We start from the raw sequence: 21,729 nt of genomic DNA, 5'->3' as shown, positions 1-21,729 counted from the left end.
GCCCCGGCGCCACAGTCGCAGCCAGTCCGTCCCCTGTACGAGGAATCTCCTGGGCAGCTCCAGCCAGTGACAGCACAGCGCAAGCCCAAAGTTTTTCTGCCGTCAGTTAAGTCCTCCCAATTCAGCTACCAGTGGTTAAATCCAGGTCCACTGACCAGAACCTCAGCTCCCCATCCACCTACTTACAGTTCTCTGCACCATCCACATTTTTCTCCTGCCTCTGCCTTTGGTGTTATTTCCACCTGCATGTGCTCTCTTTGGCTTTTCTGACCAACTCCTCATTCTCTGAAGCTCATCCTCCAAGGGTTACCTCCAGGAAACCCTCCTGACCACTAAGGCTAAGCTGTGAGTGCTGCACTAATGCACTTATCCAATCACCTTGTGGCCTGTTTGTTTGCCATCTCCCCAGTACTATGGGGGCTCAGTTAGGGACAGGTGACTATTGCTGAGTGACTATGGGTAAAAGAACCCCCACCTTATTAACTGCCCGTTTCAAATCTTAGCAGTATGGGTAATTTCTGCCGTGCACCTGCCAGAGGGAGGCAATGGTGTGCTAGGGTCACAGAAACTGCAGAATAAGCATGGTATGTCTTTCTACCTATGCCATTGTAAACATCATGGCAAATAATAATCATAAATGTTCATATTACAGTAAACACAATGCCAGGCATGGTGGCACACTCCTGTAATCCCAGCACCAAGGAGGCCGAGGCAGGAGGATCTTTGTGAGTTCGAGGCCAGCCTGGGCTACAAAGTAAGCACAAGGCCAGCCTGAACTGCATAGCGAGACCCTGTCTTAAAAAGACACACACAAAAAACAAAAAAACATAAACACAAGTGGGTGTTATGGCACACACCTGTAACTACAGCACTTTGGGAGGCCGAGGCAGGAGGATTGCAAGTTTGATCCCAGCCTGGATAACTTAGTGAGATCTTGTCTCAAAATTAAAAAATAAAAAAAGGGCTGGAACTATAGCTCAGTGTGGAGGCCCTGCGTTTAATCCCTAGTACTGGAAAACGAAACACCCCACAAAAATGCTATTGACCTGAATGTAAAACCTAGTTAAGTCCATTAAGTACAATGAAACAGAGAACTCAAAGTAATTTTGCTTTTGAATAGTTGCTTTGGCCCATCTTCCTAGGTGCTTTAGGAGTCTTAGTTTCACGTTGGTTTGGTACTAGAAGTGGAGAAAGTTTAGCAAGACTGAATCAGTAAATATGATCTCGATCTGTCTTGCCAGTGGTAGGAGTAGCTGGTGATATTTGTCTGCAGGTGTATTATGTTTAGGGAAAGTATAAGGGCTGGTCTAATTGTAGCAGCAAGCCAGCAGGACTACTCAGATTGGATCTGATGCAAGTGATGCCTGAACAGCCAGCAGGTGTGGACACGTCCCTTTCAGTCAGATGAGACCGCGTGAAGCAGGAGTGGCTAGAAAATCAGTAAAGGGTGAAGAAAGATCCTTATCTCAGACCGGAGAAGAGGCGAAGAGCCGCGTTCCGCTTTCAGACAACACAGCACATAAGAACTTTGAACACTGCTTCCTCTTATCCCTACTTCCTCTTAGTAGTTTCTGCGACTTATGGTCCCTCCAAAAGCCCGGATGTTCAGAGGAGGGGGGGCTTTTGGAAGCTATTGGATAATGAGGACTCTGAATGAATCAGTGATTCATTGGTGAGATCACGCTTTGATGGACTTATTGGGAGATGCTGGACATAGGAGATGGGGCCTAGTGGAAGAGAGCAGATCATGGGGACATGACGTTGGGAACTATGTACAGTCCCTGGCCCCTTCCTCTCCCGCTTTCCCTTTTTTTCTGCTTTCCGGCTGCCATGGAGTGAACAGTTTCTGACCACCATGCCCTCCTGCCACGGCGTTTCTGCCCTGGAGCCAGGTGACCATGGACTGCAACCTCTGAAACCCGTTTGGCTCTCTAAAAATGAGCCAAAAAACCTTTTAAGTTGATTTTCACCTGTATTTGGTTACAGCAACGCAAAGCCGACTAACACAGAAACCTAGGTCAGCCTCCAAACATTTCACTGTACAGTTAATGGCACTGCAGAGTGAATGTTAATATTTCTGTGCAGTGTTCCAGATTGGAAGCATTCTCCCCAGTGAGATGCCCGGATGTGGAAGATCCCAGGGGAGGGTGCCGTGGTCACAAGAGCATCAGCCCTGCTGCAGGACACTCACTCTTGGTTGTAGTAACTGTAGCACTGGTCACACACACGCGTAGGGTTCTCTCTGCAGCCTTCCACCGTCATCTTCTTAGTGGAGCAGGAACTGCATACCAGCCGGCCACAGCGGCGACAGTGATGACGCCTGTTAAACTGAGGAGTGCCATCGGGTTTGAAGACAGAGGGAGGAAGTGAAGATAAGACTGTTGTCAGCCATTTACACTTGGTTTTAAACACCTGTGGCTTATAAAGAACACCAAGTACAGTACTCAGGCCTCTACTGAAAATGAGTCCCCCTCCCCCACCCCTGCCCTCATCCAGCTGATATTTAAGATACCCCTCAGCTAGTGGGCAAAGGTTGCAAGCCATGGATGTTTTGCACTTAGTAGCTCCTGACAAATTTTACTTGTGTTTGGTGGCAACTTTGGAAATAGCAGAAAGTAATGGGGAAGTAGTGACTTTCTAAGCCAATGAAGATCACATTTCTACATGATATTGATGATGATGATATAAGAAAGTATCCTTTTTCCAAATGCTTTTACAAGTACTGCCTCATTTCACTGTAACAGGTTGATAGACACCATGTACTTCCTTTATAGAAACAGCTATAGCAAAATCACATCAGTATTGCTTCCTCAGCACTGAGCTGATCTGCCAGGCAGATATTATGGTAAGTGTGGTAACATTTGTTACTGTATTTAGTTGTTTTTTTTTTTTTTTTTTTTTTTTTTTGAGACAGGGTCTCAGTGTGTAGCCCAGGCTGGCCTCGAACTCAGTGATCTCTTGCTCAGCCTCCCAAGTGCTGGGATTATAGGTGTGCCTTATTATGCTTGGCTGTATTTAGTCTTAACAGCTGCATGAGCCAACTAATTTATCACCTCTCATTTATAAGTGGACACATAGCCTGAAAAAGGTTTAGTCATATTGCTATTGGAGGCAGAGCCAGGATTAGGAAACAGGTCCTCTTTCTCCTGAGCCAGCACATATAAACACTACAAGCTTATTGTGAAAGATACGGGAACTAGAAAGAAGACCCTAACACTTGGTGTTTCTCCTCTATTTTTTCTCAATATGTCATGAGAATGGGAAAGATTTTAACATTTAAAGCTATTTGAGGATGTCCACCACGTGACCAAGTCCAGAAAATACACTTGGGTCAGGTCAAGGTAAACCCAAAGTCTTAGGCTGGACAGTTCTTCTGAAAATGCTGTTATCCGCCGGGGAACAGGAGGGGACTAGCAGCTCAGGCTCTTAACTCCAAGCTTCGTTTCCTTTCCTCCAGTGATCCAAGGAACATTGCCACTTACCATACTGAAGTGCTCCTTGTGACAGACCATGCAGACGCTCTTGGTCTCGTCTGGCACCCACTGGTGCCTGGCAGGAGGCATGGCTGGGGGCACAAATTCCAGCTGGGGCTGACTTTGAGGGAGGCTCCTCTCCCTTGGGCTGGGGGAATGCACAATGGAGACACCTGGGAGCCAGGGGTCAGAGTAAAGGGTGATCAATAGTCCAGTTTAGAATGAAAAAGGAAAGATAGAATCTCATCACTGTACAAAGACCTACTGAAATCAGAGGCCCAGTTGATGATCAGCAATGGCTGCTTCTGTCACAAAAGAGAGGCAATGGGACATTGTGTGCCTTTTGTTGGAAATGTACAACAAAACCTATCAGGGGCTGGGGATTTAGCTTAGCGGCAAAAGCGCCTGCCTGGCAAGTGCAAGGTCGTGAGTTCGGTTCCCAGTACCGGAGAAAAACCAAAAAAAAAAAAAAAAAAAAAACCTATCAAATGCCGGGGCTATAGCTCAGCAACATAAGCGCCTGCCTGGCAAGCACAAGGTCCTGAGTTTGATTCCTGGTACACAACAAAACAAAACAAAACCTATCAAATATAATCACTGAAAAATAGTAAACCTGAATTAAGCTTCTAGATCTAACTAGCAGTGTACAGTACCAGAAATTCAGGGATCATCAGATTGTCATCAGGGGGCAGATTGTCACCAGGCATTTGTGGCATATGCCCATAATCCCAGCACTTTTGAAGCTGAGGCAGGAGAATTACCTTCAGTTCGAGGCCAGCCTCAACTACATAGTGAGTTCAAGGTTAGCCTTAGTCAGGTGGTAGTGAGAGCCAGTCTCAAAAAAAAGGGGCAACCAGCAAAACCCAGCATGTCGGAGGCTGCACAGGACAAGTAACTTACATTCCTTCATAAGATAAGGAAAGTAGGCAGGGAAGAAGGTGGGCAGAATAAAAAGAAGTAGAGTGACCTATTAATTTAAAAAGATGTAAGAGATATTTTAGCCAAATGCCATGTGTGTACATTATTTAGATTTTCATTCTAGAAATACCAATCATAAAAAAAGTTTTGGGGGAGTCAACTGGGAATTGGAATACTGACAGGATACTGCATAGTAATGAGGAATCATTATTAATCTGTTTTTAAGTATGATAATGATATTTAAAAAAATAAAAGTCCTTACATTTAGAAATTTATGCTGAAACATTTACAAATTAATGATATATGCGAGATATGTGGAAAGAATCCAGTAGAAGATGCAGGTATAGGTGAAACAAGAATGGTCATCATGAGATGATAATTATTATTACTGGGTGACTAGTGTGTGAGACCTCAGTATACTACTCTTTCTTTTGTACACTGCAAACTTTCCCTAACAAAAAGGTCACACACACACACACGCACGCACGCACGCACGCACGCACACGCATGCGCACCTGCATGTGCGCGCCGAAGCTGCTCAGGCTGCCTTAGGTAGGTGCATGAAGCTGTCATATAACCTGCAAGCCTGGGTCCTCCCCTCAGTTCTGCTGGTTATTGTGAAGCAAGGCTAATTCTCAAAGCATAGCCACCAAGTGTCACAGTCTTGGCTTTATGGTTGCTAAGGAAATTCCCTTTCATCTGGCAAACCAACTGTGGCTAGTTACAGAAAAAGAGAACTGAAAAACAAAGCGACTACTAATACTACTCATAAAAAAAGTCTCCCCACCCCAATCCTGCTGGCCTGACCATCTGGCAGAGCAGCTGCTGGGCTTTTCCTGAGGGTGGGCCATTTTGCAGGGGCTGGAGGCAGGAAAGGTAGGGTGGTGAAAAGGGGGACCAAAATGTGGCTGAGGCTTTTAAGAAGGTTGTTTTTTATATAGGTTATGAGAATTCACGTAAGGTTAAATACGGTCAATCTTCATCATTGGAAGTTTCCATATTTGTAAATTTCCCTGTTTGCTCAAGTCTGTGTGAATACTCGCAGCGTTTCATGGTCATTCACGGACATGCCCACAGAGGTGAAAAGTGTTGGGACCTCAGTGTTGAGCTGCTCAACACTCAGGTCTCACTGGAAACTGAACAAGGACTGCATGGAAGACACCTTCCATACTTACTTCATTCCTTCCATTCCACAGGAGGCCGTGTTAGCTCACATAGAAACGCTACCTGATGTGACCCTGGGAATAACACCCTCTGTAAGAAAAGACGGCACGAGAGCCCACTGTATCTTGCTTCGGCTCTCATGTGACTGACCAGAGGAAGGAGGAGTAGGTAGTATAAGGAGGTCTTGTTTTAGGGCCAACTCTGGAGTTAGAATCCCAATTCTGGAACCCGAGAGATAAGTCACTTCTGAACCTCCTCTTTTGTAAAATAAAGAAAACAGAATCTACTAGGATGAGTTATTTTTAGGATTTAAAAAGTATAACCAGTGTCAAATGTGCGTGTGTGTTTTCCCTTGGATCAATAGTTCAGGATTAATTTAGTGCTTGTGGAGACTGTATATACACATTGTAATTAATGAGAGTTGATTATGCCAGGCATGGTGGTGCACGCCTGTAATACCAGTACTCAGGAGGCTGAGGCAGGCAGATTGTTACGAGTTTGAGGCCAGCCTGGGCTACAAAGTGAGTTCAAGACCAGCCTGAACTGAATAATGAGGCCCTGTCTCAAACAGACAAAAAGAGATGATTATACACAAAGGGGATACACAAAGCTGAATGAACCCTGACCAAAAAAACCCCAAAAAACAAAAAACAATAAGACTACTGTAAATGGAAATGCTGAAAGAAGCAAAAGAATAAAAAAAATCAGAATAAAGCAAAACTGAACTAAAGATGAGTGATTCACAGAACTGGTTCTTACCAGGAGCAGCAGCAACGAACTCTGCTGAGGGTGATCTAGACAGAGTCTCAGGGTCGGAAGCCTGATGAACGATTTCCTGGAGGTGAATCACAGAATCTGCTGAGAAGGAAAATGCTGAAAAAATATTTGTCCACTATAAGCATGTGCTAAGCGTGTTTACTCAGTGTGCAGGCCGTTTAGCTCAAAGTGCTGCTGGCTTTCCTGACTGTCACACCATGCATTTATCAGGCATACAGAAAATGGCAAAGGTACTTCTAAGCTAAGAATATACATGTTTCTTAAACTCCTACAAATATAAGCTATGTTAGGCACATGAAATAATGGGGCAGACACTAGGATTTTACAAAATAAATCTAAAAAGGGTCAGAGGAAAATGGGAGACACTTTCCATACTTATTCATTTTTTTAAAAAAAATTTTTATTTGTTGTCTTTTTGAGACAGGGTCTCACTATGCAGTTCAGGCTGGTCTTGAACTTGCAGCAATCCTCCTGCCTCAGCCTCCCGAGTGCTGGGATTACAGGCATGCACCACCATGCCCTGCTCATTTCTTTCATTCCAGAAGAGGCTGTGTCAGCTTGCAAACAAATGCTACCTCATGTGACTCTCCATAAGAAGGGTGGCAATGGAAATTCCACTGTGTCAAAGCTAGACAGAGATCATTTCCAGCACATTTGCTTCCCTGAGCCTTTATGCTGTCATGAGGGCAGTGGTTATCTGCCATCCTTTAATTCTGTTTAGTCTCCTACTTCTTCCAAGAGCAAGATATACAAACAAGGCCTGTCTCTGATATAAGACAGGGCTATCTCTCCTGAAGTGTACTCCTTTCACTCTTGATCAACCCAAAATAATGAAAGAAGAGAAAATTAAATCTAAGAGCGCGGCATGGTATTTCCCCCTCCGTGTAGAATAGCCATGTAGGATGCTGGCAGTTACCTGATCGTTTCTCCCTCAGAGGGTATGGGAGTTCCAGGGCTTTCCCTGCATATCTGGAGAGCAGTGAGTCAACATCGTCCATTGTGAAGCCAATCTCCTGTCCAGCCAGCAGCTGGTGCAGGGTCTGCACGGCCACAGTGGCCCAGTCCACTTTCATGTTCATCAGTAGCTGCTCCAACATGAGCAGGGGACTGGAGGACAGGTGGGAATAGCTGGCCCGGTGCTGCTCAGGCAGAGTGAGCAGAACCTGTTTGTGGCAGAGATCCAGAGTGAAGAAAGCAGTTCATACATTTCAGTACTTCCCGGATAACTGGGGAGAGGAAGGGTGCCAGAGACCAAAAGGCCCATAATGCTGCTGCTACTGGCTAGGAGTCTTTTAGAGAGCAAAGGTGAATTCCTTCCAATTATATCCTGCAGGAGGCAATCAAGAAGTACCTCAAGTAGCTTTACCTAGTCAAGGGGTTGGTAAGCTTTTTATATCAAAGGTCAGATCATAAATATGTTAGGCTTTAGGAACCATGTAACTATTACACCCTGCCAATGTAGTACAAAAGCAAAACCAGACGCATATAGAAATGAATGGACGTGCCGGTGTGCCAGGAAAGCTTGATTTACAAAAACACGCTGGAGACTAGGTTTGGCCAAGAGGTGGTAATCTACTCACCCCTGGCATGGGCTGCAGGCATGGTTGGACTCTGCCTGACCCTTAACGCCACCATTCTTTCCAAGTGAGGCTTTAGTCGGAATGCACAATACAAGGTGATGTCAGTGGCTGCCTAAACCTAGTGCCCTATAGGCAAATCATGAATCTAACGATCATGAGGACTGAAATAGGTTCACTCGTTCTATTCTGTTCACTGCCAATTTTCAGGGGTTCCCCAATTTAGGTACAGTGTGCATCAAAAACGTTTTTTAAAGGGTGTATCTTCTTTTTCAAATATCTATCTATCTATCTATTTTTTTTTTAAATTTTAAAGAGTAAAAAAGGATAACAGTAATAGGGGGACTTACCGAATTACAGACAAAGTGGTAGGAAATTATCAGTGGTTGTTATTTTACCTATTGGTATCTTCAAGATAGTTTCTCAGCTGTCTATTTTTAAAAAGGGTGTATCTTCTTTTTAAAATATCTATCTATCTGTCTATTTTTTAAAAGGATATATCTTCTTTTTAAAATATCTATCTGTCTTTTTTAAAAGGGTGTATCTTTTAAAAATATCTATCTGTCTATCTATCTATCTATCTATCTATCTATCTATCTATCTATTAAAAGGGTGCTTACTTTCATGGCATCCCTGGCACCTGTCCTGTGTTTTGGGGAAGTATATACAACTGTGAGTCAGAATAGTAAGAAGAGCAAAAGAGGGTCCCCCCTTTCTGTAAACCCCCCTTCCTTGGATTACTTTTTCTAGCCTGTAGTTTCTTTTCTGAGTGTTTCCCAGTTTATATAGCAAAGTTAAGGATTTAGTTATTTCATCTATTATTACCAAGACAAATAACCCTTTTCTATTAGTACAGATTAGTTTGTCAAACAGTAGTTTTAAATCTTCATACAAGAATCCCTTGGCGAGATATTTAGTCCCTATCCCAAGACAAGTTTTAACTGGTTTGGGATGGAGATCAACTGCAGGTATTTTTTTTTTGGTCTTTTTGAGACAGGGTCTCACGATGCAGTTCAGGCTGGCCTCGAGCTCACTTTGTAGCCCAGGCTGGTCTCGAACTTGCAGTGATCCTCCTGGGATCGTTGTGCTGGGATTACAGGCATGCGCTACCACAACGGCAACTACAGGTATTTTTAAAAGTCCAAGTGAAGGCCAGGTGTGGTGGCCCAAGCGCTTGAAATCCTAGCACTTGGGAGGCTGAGGTAGGAAGACTGCCTTGGAGTTCAAGGTCAGCCTGCGCTACAAAGTGAGTTCAAAGTCAGTCTGGGCTACACAGTGAGACCCTATCTCAATGCCGCTCCCCCAACCCCCCCGCAAAAAAAGTCCAAGTGACTCTAATACATGGTCAGATTTGAGAAGCAACAACAAAGCAGACACCATGAAAAAGTAAGGACAACGCGAGAAGTCCAGGTAAAATTCTCTTTGGAGGCAGGGCAGTAAGAGTGCGACAAGTCCTAGAAGACTCTAGCGTTGGGATAAGGTGGGCTGTTAAGGTTTTATACACAGCACAGGCCAGCCAGATTCCTGGCAGACAAGGCATTGGAAGAGCAGCTGGGAGGGGGCACATCAGTTGCGTCTACTATAAGCTGAATAAGCGTTCCCATGGAATGGGGTACAGACGGCGCCAGCACCCCTATCAGGCAGGCTTTCCCCAAAGCCACTTTCCTCCTCACCTTGGATCCCATGTACAGGGCCTGGATTTCACCGTGTCGAGCAGAAGTCAGCTCTCCATAGAAGTGACTGGTGAGGTAGGTGGCCAAGAAGTGTGAGGTGGCCAAGCTAGGGTGCTGGTCGAGGGACTGCTCTGTGACCTCAAGGCACATGGTGGGGTCGGGAATTCTTTGTAGGAGCTGTTGCAGGAGAAGGGTAGAAGAGGGTGAGGCCTGCAAAGGAACTCTCAGGCCAGCCTTGTTTGGTTTGAGAAAGGAATTTTAGGGTTTATTCATTTTGGCTAATCCTTTCTCTGTATTCATTTATCACCAACTCCATAGTTTCAGCAAGGAGCAATGGCTTTGGTAGGATCACCGCTGAGCAAAATCCTGGACCCAGATGCTCCACCTGGAAGTTAACGCAAGGCCGAACACCTTGAGGTGACTATAACTGATGCCGAAGGACACAAAGAGCAGGTCTATGATGGCAAATACTTTACAATGGATTCAGCATGAAAAAAGCCACTGGATTTGACTACACTTCCTGTCCTTCCTCACATGAAGAATGGGAAGAATCAGCTTACCTGCAGAGCCTTGTCATGGTCTTTTCTCTCTAAAAGGTGGAGAAGATGCTTCTGATGTAAGCTGATTAAATGTTCCCTTGGAATGGGGTACAAACGGCCCCAGTCCTCACACAGCTCATACTCCTGGAAGGAAACACACGTGGCTTCAATTCCTTCAAGTTACCAGCTTGTCACTTCTCCAGCTTTTGCCTGGTTTTTTCAGCTGTGTTAAGTCTGCTAAGCCCCAGAACATTTGGTAAGCACAGTACTGATGGGGTTGTAGTGAGATCATAAAGGAGCAGACGAACAAGGTAAGGTATGAGAATTTTTTTTTTTTCTGGTACCGGGAATCGAATTCACGATCTTGCGCTTGCCAGGCAGGCGCTGTGCTGCTGAGCTAAATCCCCAGCCCCGGTATGAGAATTACTGAAGCAGGCTGATTGCTAATTTCATTTTCCTCTTTGCTCTACTAAAAGGAAGAGAAGCAAATGCTACATGGTGACTGTGTGTCAGCCCTGGGGAAATACTAAGGGAGTGGAAAAAGTGAGATGACTTTTTTCAGTGGAGACAGCACTTGCTCAGCTCTGATTGCAGCAACATGAATGTGACACCCTAGTGTTGTCAGACTTCCAAAAAGTCAAAAAGCTGAGGATGATGGTGCACATCTGCAATCCCAGCACTCTGAGAGGCTGAGGCAGAAAAATTGCAAGGTCCAGGCCAGCCTGGGCAATTTAGTAAGAACCTGTCTCAAAATAAAATTATTTAAAAGGGTTGGGGGAGGTTGGGAGTAGAGCCCAGGGGCAGAGTGCTTGCCTAGTATGCACAAGACCCTGGATTCAACCTCCTACACCGAAATAAATAAAAAAACTGGATTGGTTGCAGGGCCTGATGGCACAAATCTATAATCTCAACACTCTGGAGGCTGAGGCAGGAGGACTGCAATATCAAGTCCAGTTTGGGCAATTTAGTTTAGCAAAACCCTATCTCAAAAAAAAAAAAAAAAAGATAAAAAGGACAAGGGCTGTAGCTTGGTGTAAAGGTTCTGAATTCAATCCCTAGTATCATAAAAAGAAAAAAATTGTTTTAATTAAAAAATTCCCTATTTTAAAAGTTTATCAATGAAGTCAATATGAAAAAATAAAAATTCTGTCAACCATTATATAAGCTGCGCAAAGATTGGGGCGGCGGTTAGATTCCATCATGTCTCCCTTATACTTCACCACCTCCAGCTCATGAACACTACATTAAAGTCTCCAAGGATGGAATTCCCAGGACTTAGCCCAAATATTCCAACATGGTGGTATATGCATTCCCATACCTCTACCTGCACTACCTTCTTCTGGATGATTCCTTGTTTCTCAGGCTGTGTCAGGTGCCCTGCCTGACACCTGACATATTATTTTGCAAAACCATCTTAGGGTGCATCTTACATCATTCCTCTAAAATGTGAGTCACTTCAGGGCAGGAAGTGAAATTAATCATCTTTGTCTTATTACCATCTGGCATAGTGACCGGCTGCAGTCAGTAAATGTTTATGAAATGAATGAACATGTGAACGAGCATTAACGTTTTGAACTTTGGTCTATCAGCTGCTAGAAAGGTTTAGTTAACACTCAAATGGCCAATAAATAAAGGACAAAGATTCACGTTCATTTCTAAACAAGAACATGAAAATTGAAACAATGGGAGACCATCCTTGGGGAAAATGTGGAAAGCTAGACATTATAAAAAGCTGGCAAGGAAACAGAGGGATAGGAACAATGAACTGATGTTTAGAGGGATTTGGTATCACTGAGTAAAGGTGAGGATGATGAGGAAATCTAACTTGTAGGTATACATTCTGTACCTAGAACACAGTGTAGAAAATCTCACATATGAATGCAGGGGTCAGAGTACAAGAGTGGCATTTGTAATATCCTCTACACTTACCTGTGCGCTGGCATGATGGTTTGGATTTGAAATGTCCCCTCAAAGTCCCATGTGTTTGGAAGGTGACTGGCTCGTGGGGGTGCTAGGCTCACTGGCTGATTGGTCCCTCTGGGATTCACAGTTCACGTGCTGTTAGGAGGTGGGCCACCAGCAGTGTGCCATGGAAATGTGTATCTCTCTCCCTCGCTCCACTGTTTTTTCTACTTCCTGGCTGCCAGGATAGGAGCCACTTTGCTCCTCCAGGCCCTTCCCGTGTGCCATTTCTGCCCTGGACCCAGCTGGCCATGGACTGTAGCCATGAGCCAAAATAGCCCTTTCCTCTCTTAAGTTGTGGATGATGGGTGTGGTGTTCTGTCCAAGCACCAACAAAGTGGACCAAGACAGCTGTCAAGTGTCCAGTTAAGGAAAAGGAAAAACAATGTGGCATAGCTGTAAAAGAAAGAGAAAGGAGTCCACACAACCGGGAGTTGCAGCTTGGGAGGGGGATGAAAAGGGCAACGGTACCTGCGCTTCTAGAATCATGTTCATGACAGATGGTGGGTCCGAAACACAGCAGCTCCTCAGGGTCTGCCAGTCGCACCAGGCTGGAGGTTCCTGCAAGCCCAGAATCTAAGGAAAGACAGGAAAACCAATCAAACCACACCACTGCTTCTCCTTCTGTGAACAAGTCTCTGATGTTTCAAGCGATCTCTGCCCCAAATCGAGCTACCTGCCAGAAAAGAGAACTAACAGGGTAGAGATTGCTTCATGAGACTGAACTCCTTAGGGACCAAAGGCTGAATGAGAGGGCAGGACCAGGGCCTTTCCCTAGTGAGGAGAGTTTTCAGAGGCGTGAAGCTCGTCCATCTCCACCCATGAGATTCTTCTGGCTTGAGTGGTCTGTGACTCACTTTTCTTGCAGCATTTTAGCTTTGCGTGAAAGTTGCTGAAGAGACGTAGAAAGAGTAGCCTTTTCCTCTGCAATTTTCATTTTCCCTGGTGAGGCTCGAGACTATTTTGTTCCGAGGACCCGGGGAAATAAGCATGTGTTATACACGTGTCATGTGGCTGAGCCCCTGAATTTGTCTCCCTGAGCCTCTTCAGCTTGGATATAACAGGTGTTCCATAAAAACCTTTCACTTTTGAAGCTTTCACAGCCATGCATCCTTTTAAAACGACTCTGAATATTTAGTTTCATTTTGAAAGTCTTAAAAAAAAAAAAGTCTTCAAGACATAATATACATAAAATATACACAGAGGTCAAATATACATGTGAAACCTTTGAAGACTGCAGAACACTATTCCAATGTTAATTTTGTTATTTTTATCTTTGCTTGATGCAAATATTATTTGTAACTATTATCCTTGTTTGATGCAAATTACAATAATAAGAGTAGATAACACAGAAGCCAGATGGGAGGCCTTCTTTGTTCATGTAAAAATAGAAGCCTGTGTCGGGCATGGTGGCGCACGTCTATATTCTCAGCACTTGGGAGGCTGAGACAGGAGGGTCACCATGAGTTCAAGACCAACCTGGACTACATAGAGAGTTGAAGGCCAGCCTGAAATACATTGTGAGACCTTGTCTCAGAAAAGCAAACAAACAAACAAATAGAAGTCTGATGCACAGCAAAAGCCAAGTCTAGATTTCTGTTCCTTTTTATTCTTTTTTGGGGGCAGGGTACCGGGGATGGGTCACAAGGCCTTTACACTGAGTCTTTTTTTCCTTTTTTTAGTGTTTTGAGACAGAATCTTGTTATGCAGTTCAGGTTGGCCTTGAACTCACTATGCAGCTTCGCCTCAAACTTGCAGCAATCTTCCTGTCTCAGCCCAAGTACTGGGATTACAGGCATGTGCCAAACCAGGATTTTCTTTCCTTTTTAAATTTTTTTTTTTTAACTTTTAAGATAGGATCTTGCATGAACCTTGGCCTCTGCCCTGAGCTGGCCAGGGGCTGGAGGGGCGGCATGGCCCCCCGAGCACTATGCAGCGGCTGGGGAAAGATGGGTACAAGCCAGTCACCTGCGGACAGGAGACTGGGGAAGGAGGATGCTGGGGCCCAGCCCGGTAAGTGAAGCACAAAGCCTCATGTTAGCCAGGTCCTCCTGGCTGCCTTCAAATGGACTTCACTGTACTCTCATGAAGTAGATCCAAAAAAAGCCCTTAATGCAGGTGTGTTGAAGGATGGAAGGCAAAATAGCATGTATTGCTAGCAGGCCTACTTTTAAAATCTGATCTGGCCAGGAAAACTAAGAAACACTTCAAAAAAGAGCCAGTACTTAATGAAGTCCCAAAGTCCAACAAAGCTCAGAAGACTTGAACATGTGTGTAAGCTGAGAAGACCAGGAAAGAGTGAAAAAAATAAAGGCAGAAGCAAACACAGGAATTGATACAGCTGGAATCCCACCACGCCTGTAATCCCAGCACTTGGGAGGCTGAGGCAGGAGGATCATTGTGAGTTCGAGGCCAGCCTGAACTGCATAGCAAGACCCTGTCTCAAAAAGGCAAAAAAAAGGAATTGCTAGATTATGGCAGAACTCCACAGCTCCTGTGGAGGGGAGGCTGGGTGCCATAAAGGGATTTAGATTAAAGGTGTGGAGAAAAAAAAAAAGACAGGATCTTGCTAAAATTTAGTTGGTAAATTGGTCTGGCTAGGCTCAAATTTGGAACCTTGTACCTCAGCCTCTCTGAGTGCTGGGATGGCAGACATGCACCACCACCATTTTCTGCTTCTTAAAATAGTCCATCATATGAGAATAGGCTGAGGTCTATCACAGGAGGAGAAGCCTGTTTCCTTCTCTTGATGCCAGGGCCCATACCTTTTGATATACTTGAAGCTCCCCCTGCTTCTTCTGCAGCTCAGACTTTAGTTCTTCTTGGACAGCTGTGTCTGAAATGCAGTAGGCCAAGATCTCCAGGCACGACTCCAAGGGCCACCGATCCACAAAGCGTAGGGCCAGCTGACTTCTCAGAGACGCATCCTCCACAGGAAACAGGTAGTGCCAACCTTCCTTGTCTGTAAGACAGAAAAGATACCCAGAGGCAGCAAAACTGACATTGGAAGAGTTCAACAGCCTGAGTTACTTCTTAAGAGTGGGCTTTGTTTGCTCTCATTAAACAGGGGCTAGGCAGATCTTTAAGGTCCATGTGACCTTAACTACTTTTTACACTTGGAACCAATGTATGACAAGGAGAGATCTTACATGTTCCTTATGTAGATCTGATCATAGTCACAGAACCTTTGGAACAGAAAGAAGTGGGGAAGGACAAAGGAGAGGAGAGAAAAGGAAGGAAGGAAGGAAAGAAGGAAGGAAGGAAAGGAGGGAGGGAGGAAGGAAGGAACAGAAGAGGAAGTCTTCCATGTTTGGCATGCAGGACGTATAGCACTTTTTCAAATTCATCAATGGCTCTTCTAGTTTTCCCTGCAGTTTCCACTCTGCATCACATATAACTACTTGAAAGTTATTTCAGGTAAAGTTTCTTTCCTTGGATCTGCTGTCTTACTCCTCAGTAGATCTTCTCCCTCATACCCATTTTGTTGCTATAATCTTGGAGTTACAAAAAGCAGGCTTCAAGCAATTATGACTACAGCCTTTCAGTGGATTTATCCACCTTCTTCAGAAGGGATTTTCTACTTTCTGAATGGCAGTCAAACCTGATACTTAAGCCATTCCCTACAACACACCCTACTCTTGCTCTCCCTTATGCAGTGTTGTAGGTCACTGGCTTTCCATTCTGGTTATATGTCAAAACCTCCTTGGGAGCTTTTGTATGTATGGTGGTGGGTACTGGGAATTGAACCCAGAGACTTCACCCTGAGCAATAGCCCCAGGCCTTTTTTATTTTGAGGCAGGGTCTCACTAGTCACTAAATTGTCAGGCTGGGATCAAACTTGTGAAACCTCTTGCTCTTAGCCTTCCAGATTGCTGGCATTACAATATACACTCTCCCTCTTGGCTTCCAGGGTAGCTTTTAAAGCAGGGTTATCTGTCAGGCATGGTGGCACATGCCTGTAATCCCAGCTCTCAGGAGGCTGAGGTAGGAGGAACCTTACAAGTTGAAGACCAGCCTGGGCTACAAAATGAGCTCAAGGCCAGTCTGAACTGCATAGTGAGACCCTATCTCAAAAAGATAAAATAAAATAAAAGCAGGGTTGTCACACAGGCCTGCACTTTGTTGTGTAAATGAAGTTTCATCAGAATGCAGCTACGTTCACTCTTTCATGTATAGACTATGGCTGTTTTCATGCTACAATGGTCAAAGCAAGTGGTTGCAATAAAGCTGGCACAGCTTATTTATTTATTTACAGAGTTTGCTGACCCCTGTTGTAAAGTGATCCCTAGCTTCAACTTTATCCTGGGCTCCTAAGGGTGGTTCCCATGTTACTTGTTCTTTGTGGGATTTTAGAGTGATTCTGAGATGCAGGACTGAGAATATTGGCTACTGTTCCAAATGCCCATTCAAGGGCAGATACACGGGTTCTAAGCTCTTCTCCACCGCTTAGTAGTCTGGGCAAGTTCTCTGACTTCTCCAGGCCTTGGTCTCCTCTCAGTAAAATGAGGTTATCTGGCATTTTTCTCTAGAGTAATTATAAGAATTAAATGTGAGATAAACTGACAGTGAATGCTAAATATTACTGTTACCACCCATGAAAGAGAAAGGCATAGCCTTCTGCTCACCACACGCCACTGCACAGCTCAGGACCGCATCCCTTATGTTGCTCAGACCATCTACATCACGCCCGTACACATCGATGAGCTGAAGGGCCCGTGCCCAATCTCTGGCCACCAGGGCTTCCTCAAAGGCCTCGGTGAGCACGTCCAGGGCAAGGGGCGAATGCAGGCCCAGGAGCACAGTAGACAGTTGGGCCTGACCACACAGACTGGCTGCCAGACTCTTTCCTGGCTCAGAGGACCCACGGAGGGGCTCCCAGGCAGCCAACAGGGAGGCCTCGAGCATAGGGAACTGTTCCAGGAGGTGCTCACACTCTCGGGCCACCTGCCCCGCAGTCAGAGGCACCTCCCTGCGTCCACGAAGCTCCTTCCACGACAAGCTGGGCTTGCTGACCTTTGACCCCTGGGAAGTCCCAAGGCAGGCCACTGTAGACAGTAGCTTCGAGCAGGATTTAAGGAAGGCCAAGGCAGAGGAGGTGAGGGCTGGGGGCGATGAGTCCTTTGGGGAGGGGCAGGGCTTCTTCTCCGGTGTGGGATTCTTGGTTGGCCTAGGGGAGCTCGGTGCAGAGAGAGGAAGGTCATCCAGGAAGTGGGAGGTGTACTGCTGGGCCAGGACACCCAGCTGGGTCAGGAGGGATGATGTCTGCTGGCTTTGCAGAGAGGAGCAAAGAGTAAGGGGCTCACAGCAGCAGTTGATGATAACCTGTGGCACACTTAGGCTGAGACCCTCTCGGGCCAGAAGGGCTGCCAGCCTGGAGGGAGAGAAGCAGAGGGCACACAGAACCTGAATACATGGACGTCATCAATCAATCTTACAATTTCTTTATGCTTAGACAGCAAATGTAAATGAAAGCATTTGCCTCCCCTGCCGTATTTTTGCAACGCTGGAGATTGAACCCAGGGCCTCACACATGCTAAGTAAGCACCCTACCTGAGCTGCACTTCTAGATAGCTCTGGTTTTTTTTTTTTTTAGACAAGGACTCACTATATAGTTTAGGCTGGGCTTGAACTCCTTGTGTAGCCCAGGCTGGCCCCATACTTGTCACAATCCTTCTGTCTCAGCCTCCTAAGTGCTGGGATTACGGGTATGCACCATCATGCCCAGTAATAAGTTAGGTTTTTGTTTGTTTGTTTTTGTTTTTGGTAGACAGGAACTTGTTATATCGTTCAGGCTGGCCTTGAATTCACTCTTGAATTCACCAGGCTGGGCTCTAACTCGTGATCCTCCTGCCTCATCCTTCCAAGTGCTGGGATTACAGGGTGTGCACCACCATGCCTGGTCTCTTCTTTTTAACACACACACACACACACACACACACACACACACTCACTTATTAGACATACTACTCTGCCCCATGCTGAATAACATATCTAAGAGATCTGTCCTTACCTTCTATAGAAAGGGTCCTCATGATATCTTACAGCTATGAAGCCTTTCACTATGTGTCTTAACCATAACTTAACTTATCTGTTAGTGGACAGTGGGGTCTTCAGATCTGTTGTACATACAGCACTTTTCATATGTCTAATAAAGTTGCAGGATAAGGGAATATGAATTTGTAACCTTGATGCTGACAAATTGCTCCCTCACCAAGGCCATACCAATTTATAATCCACCAGCAACCCCTCAGACTGTTGACTGTCTTCCAGCCTACACAACTATTGATATCAAACTTTTAGATTTTTGCCTATATATAAAGATTCATCCGGGGCTGGGGATTTAGCTCAGTGGCAAAAAGCGCCTGCCTGGCAAGCGCAAGGTCGTGAGTTCGGTTCCTGGTTCTGGAGAAAAACCAAAAACCAAAAAAAAAAAAAAAAAAAAGATTCATCCGTAAGTCTCATATTTGTAACGAACATGTTAGCAGTGGCAAGAAAAATAAATACTGAATTTCAACATACTGTGTAGAATAAATGTCTAGAAAAATCTTCACTCTCTGTGGTGACCCCGAGCATAATCCAGTGAGGTTTTGCTGATGAAGCAATCTGCTAGCTTCCATGGCAGTGCTTCCCTACCTGTCTGGTGGAACTTGTCTCTCAAGCAGGAGATGCGACACAAGCTGGGAAGGACTCTGCTGCAGGAGAACAAAGGGATTTCCTACCTTGACCTCTATGTGCTCTGCAAAGGTAGAGAAATTGGCCTTTGTTTACACCACTGACCATAACAGCTCAGAACCCTGTTTCCAAGGGCTGATTAAAAAAAAGTACATGATGACAATACGGAGAACTAGGTAAGGGTATTCTGACATGATTCATGCTAGGTAAGGGGTATTCTCAACATGACACTGACCACAAGTTTACCTTCACCTGACCACTGTTTTAAAGACTTCAACCTGGACAAACTTAGTGGGCAGGTCCAGCCATAGAGAACTTGTTCTTACTCACTTCAACCTGAATGAAATGCGTGCTATACGGGTTGAGTATCCCATATCTAAAATGCTTGGGGGCTGGGGATACAGCTCAGTGGCATAAGAGCCTGCCTGGCAAGTGCAAGGTCTTGAGTTCGATTCGTGGTACCAAAAAATAAAAAAATAAAAAAATAAAAAAAAAAAATCAAAGTAAAAAATTTTGGGCTGGGGGTACAGCTCAGTGGCTTAAGCACTTGCCTAGAAAGCCTGAGGTCATCAGTTTGATTCCTGGTACCAAAAAAATAAATAAAATAAAATAAAATAAAATGCTTGGGACCAGAAGTGTTTTGGATTTTGGAATGTTTGCATATACATAATGATATACCATGAGGAGGGGACCCAAGTCTAAACATGAAACTTCTTAAAGTTTCATTTACATCTTATACACATGGCCTGAAGATAATTTTATGCAACATTTGTAGTGTACCTTATTTTAACTACAAGCTGTCAAATGTGGAATCCCCCACTTACGACATCAGGTTGGTGTGCAAAAAGGTTTTGATTTTGAAGTATTTAGAATTTCAGATTTTCAAGTTATGGATGCTCGCCTTGTACTTGCTCTATGCACTCAAATAAGAATCTGGTACTTTAAAAAACTTGATTCCTCTCTTGGGTCCTCAAATCCAAAATGGACCCAAGGTCTGACAGAGATATTCGTGAGTCACTAATTCCGTGAGATTTTATTAAGCACTCCCATGTGCTGTACAACTGTACTTAGCATAACAATGCATAAAACGGACAGACATGCGAAAGAGGAGAACCTTACAAATCTCATATCCTCGGCTCTTATTAAATCCCAGAACCTCTCACTAGTTCACCACTCTTCCTCCTTGCTCTATGTAATTACAAGCCAGTTTTGACTTCTAGTTTCTCTTTCTTGGTACTTACCAGGCTCAGAGCTCAAACTCTGAAGGAGAACAGCAGCCAAGGTGCTACAGTAGCTGACGAAGGTGCCCACGTAGTCAGTCTGTCTGCTGCCTGCTGGGGTCTGTTTGCCAAGATTCTTCTGCAGGAGCTGAGTCTGGATGTACACAGGGTGGGCCTCGGCCTCAGGAGCTTTCTGGGATGCCTGCTCCACCAGGGAAGAAAGTGGAGTACTCCTGGGCTCTGAGAGGGGTTACAGTAGGGGAAGGGACACAGGCTTTAGTCTGTGCATTCAGAACTGGGTCAATTCCTTGAGCCAATATGTAAAACTAACTCTTCTGGGGTCAGGGATTTAGCTCAGAGGCACAGCACCTGCCTGGCAAGCGTGATTCCCAGTACCAAAAAAAACAAAAATACAAACTAAGTCTTCTATGTACTGCCACAGGGTACCATGTAGTTTGGATACTATACTTACAGGGGAGACATAAAATCCTAATTTGGTTATCTGGACAAGTGATTCTCAGCCAAGAAGACCTTTGCATCTAAAGAAATCAGGGCATACAGTTGGGTTTTCACCCGCTGCCTCTGGGTGACATAGCTTTATGAAGAGCATGGTGATCTCTTGGGAAGGGTTAATCAGTACTTACTAAGTACCTGCTTCTCAACAGGAACGATAGCATGTACCAGCTAGTGGAGTGTTAGCCATTCTTTAATGAGAGGAGGTAAAGTTCAGCTTTGAGCTGTGCCCTGGCTAGCTCTAGGGCTGCTGGCTCCCAGTGTGGAGCTCTAAGCCTCAGCTCTGGAGTGCCCTTCACTCTCAGCTGTTTCCTCTCCCCAGCTTGGCCCCGATCCGCGTGTCTGTCCCTGAGCAAACAGCCTGTACCTGGCAGAGTTAGTGCCTCTCTCAGTGACTGAAGGACCTGCTCCAGCTGCTGGGAGAGGGCGGTGTGGCTGGCAACACAGTCCTCCGTCAGGCTGGGCCAGCACACCTGAAGCAGCTCGGTGATGCTGCACCGGGGAGGGGCTCCTCCCTTTTCTTCCACAGCCTCTATGGAAAGCAGACAAGAAAGACGAAGTCGGTCTGCTGCCCACTTAATGTTCCAAGTCAGGGAGGAAAAGAAAGGGGAGGGGGCAACTTACCTGACTTAGCTTGTCCAGCTGACATAAATGGGTAATTAAGAATCTTGCTAATTTGCTGAAGAACAACTGGAAACCCTCGAATGCCATCGGCACTGGGGAGGACTTGGTCTGGCCGTCGACCTGGAAACAGATGAAATGAGAGAGGATGCAGACAGTATGAGGTGCTTCAGGCACTGAAACTCAGTGTTTTAATATCTTCTGCAACTGAACTTCTCCAGTGTCAAGGATGAAATGCACGCAGAGCCACTTTGGGTGACAGCGTGGGTTGGGCTATTGACAGCAGCAGATTCAGAACCTGGCACTCCTAAGGAATCTGCCGCCCTGACCAAAGGGCTACTTCTTAGTGATTTGCTGATACCACCCTCAGCCATGGACTTGAACTGGGGTCACATCGTTCTTTCTCTAATCGCCTAAATCTATCTTCATATACTGGGTTCTCTAAAAATTCCATATACACATTTCGGGACGTTATTAACCTGAAGGAATGATTCTCCCTTCAATTTTGTTCCACTAAGTTTTCCCTTCACCTGGTTTACAGATTCGTGATGGTTTCAGGTAAGTAGGTTCACCCAGGAGGGGGCATGGAGTGTAAACACACACAAAAAATTTATTTAGCC

At 45.1% G+C, this 21,729-nt stretch overlaps 1 protein-coding gene across 4 annotated transcripts in view; it reads right to left on the bottom strand.

The window, feature by feature from the left end:
* Window positions 1-21,729, bottom strand: part of Zfyve26 (zinc finger, FYVE domain containing 26) — a 63,595-nt gene that overhangs the window by 18,089 nt on the left and 23,777 nt on the right. For 3 of the 4 annotated variants that reach the window (XM_013521979.1, XM_013521978.1, XM_013521980.1), the window contains 13 exons: window positions 21,113-21,232; window positions 20,856-21,020; window positions 19,997-20,215; window positions 18,717-18,819; window positions 16,709-17,454; window positions 14,849-15,045; window positions 12,555-12,659; window positions 10,143-10,265; window positions 9,583-9,759; window positions 7,249-7,495; window positions 6,315-6,413; window positions 3,483-3,646; window positions 2,192-2,328 (listed from right to left, as the gene is read on the bottom strand). In XM_013521979.1, the coding sequence (XP_013377433.1) occupies window positions 2,192-2,328; window positions 3,483-3,646; window positions 6,315-6,413; window positions 7,249-7,495; window positions 9,583-9,759; window positions 10,143-10,265; window positions 12,555-12,659; window positions 14,849-15,045; window positions 16,709-17,454; window positions 18,717-18,819; window positions 19,997-20,215; window positions 20,856-21,020; window positions 21,113-21,232 (2,602 nt within the window). The remainder of the gene's footprint in view (window positions 1-2,191; window positions 2,329-3,482; window positions 3,647-6,314; window positions 6,414-7,248; window positions 7,496-9,582; window positions 9,760-10,142; window positions 10,266-12,554; window positions 12,660-14,848; window positions 15,046-16,708; window positions 17,455-18,716; window positions 18,820-19,996; window positions 20,216-20,855; window positions 21,021-21,112; window positions 21,233-21,729) is intronic. The other variant, XM_005399063.2, reaches the window with a different exon arrangement.

The sequence above is a fragment of the Chinchilla lanigera genome, unplaced genomic scaffold (assembly GCF_000276665.1).
Source record: "Chinchilla lanigera isolate Chin_1 unplaced genomic scaffold, ChiLan1.0 scaffold00065, whole genome shotgun sequence".
NCBI classification, from domain to species: Eukaryota; Metazoa; Chordata; class Mammalia; order Rodentia; family Chinchillidae; genus Chinchilla; species Chinchilla lanigera.
The sequence above is the reverse complement of the archived record's forward strand: the minus strand, read 5'-3'. Positions and strand labels throughout refer to the sequence as shown.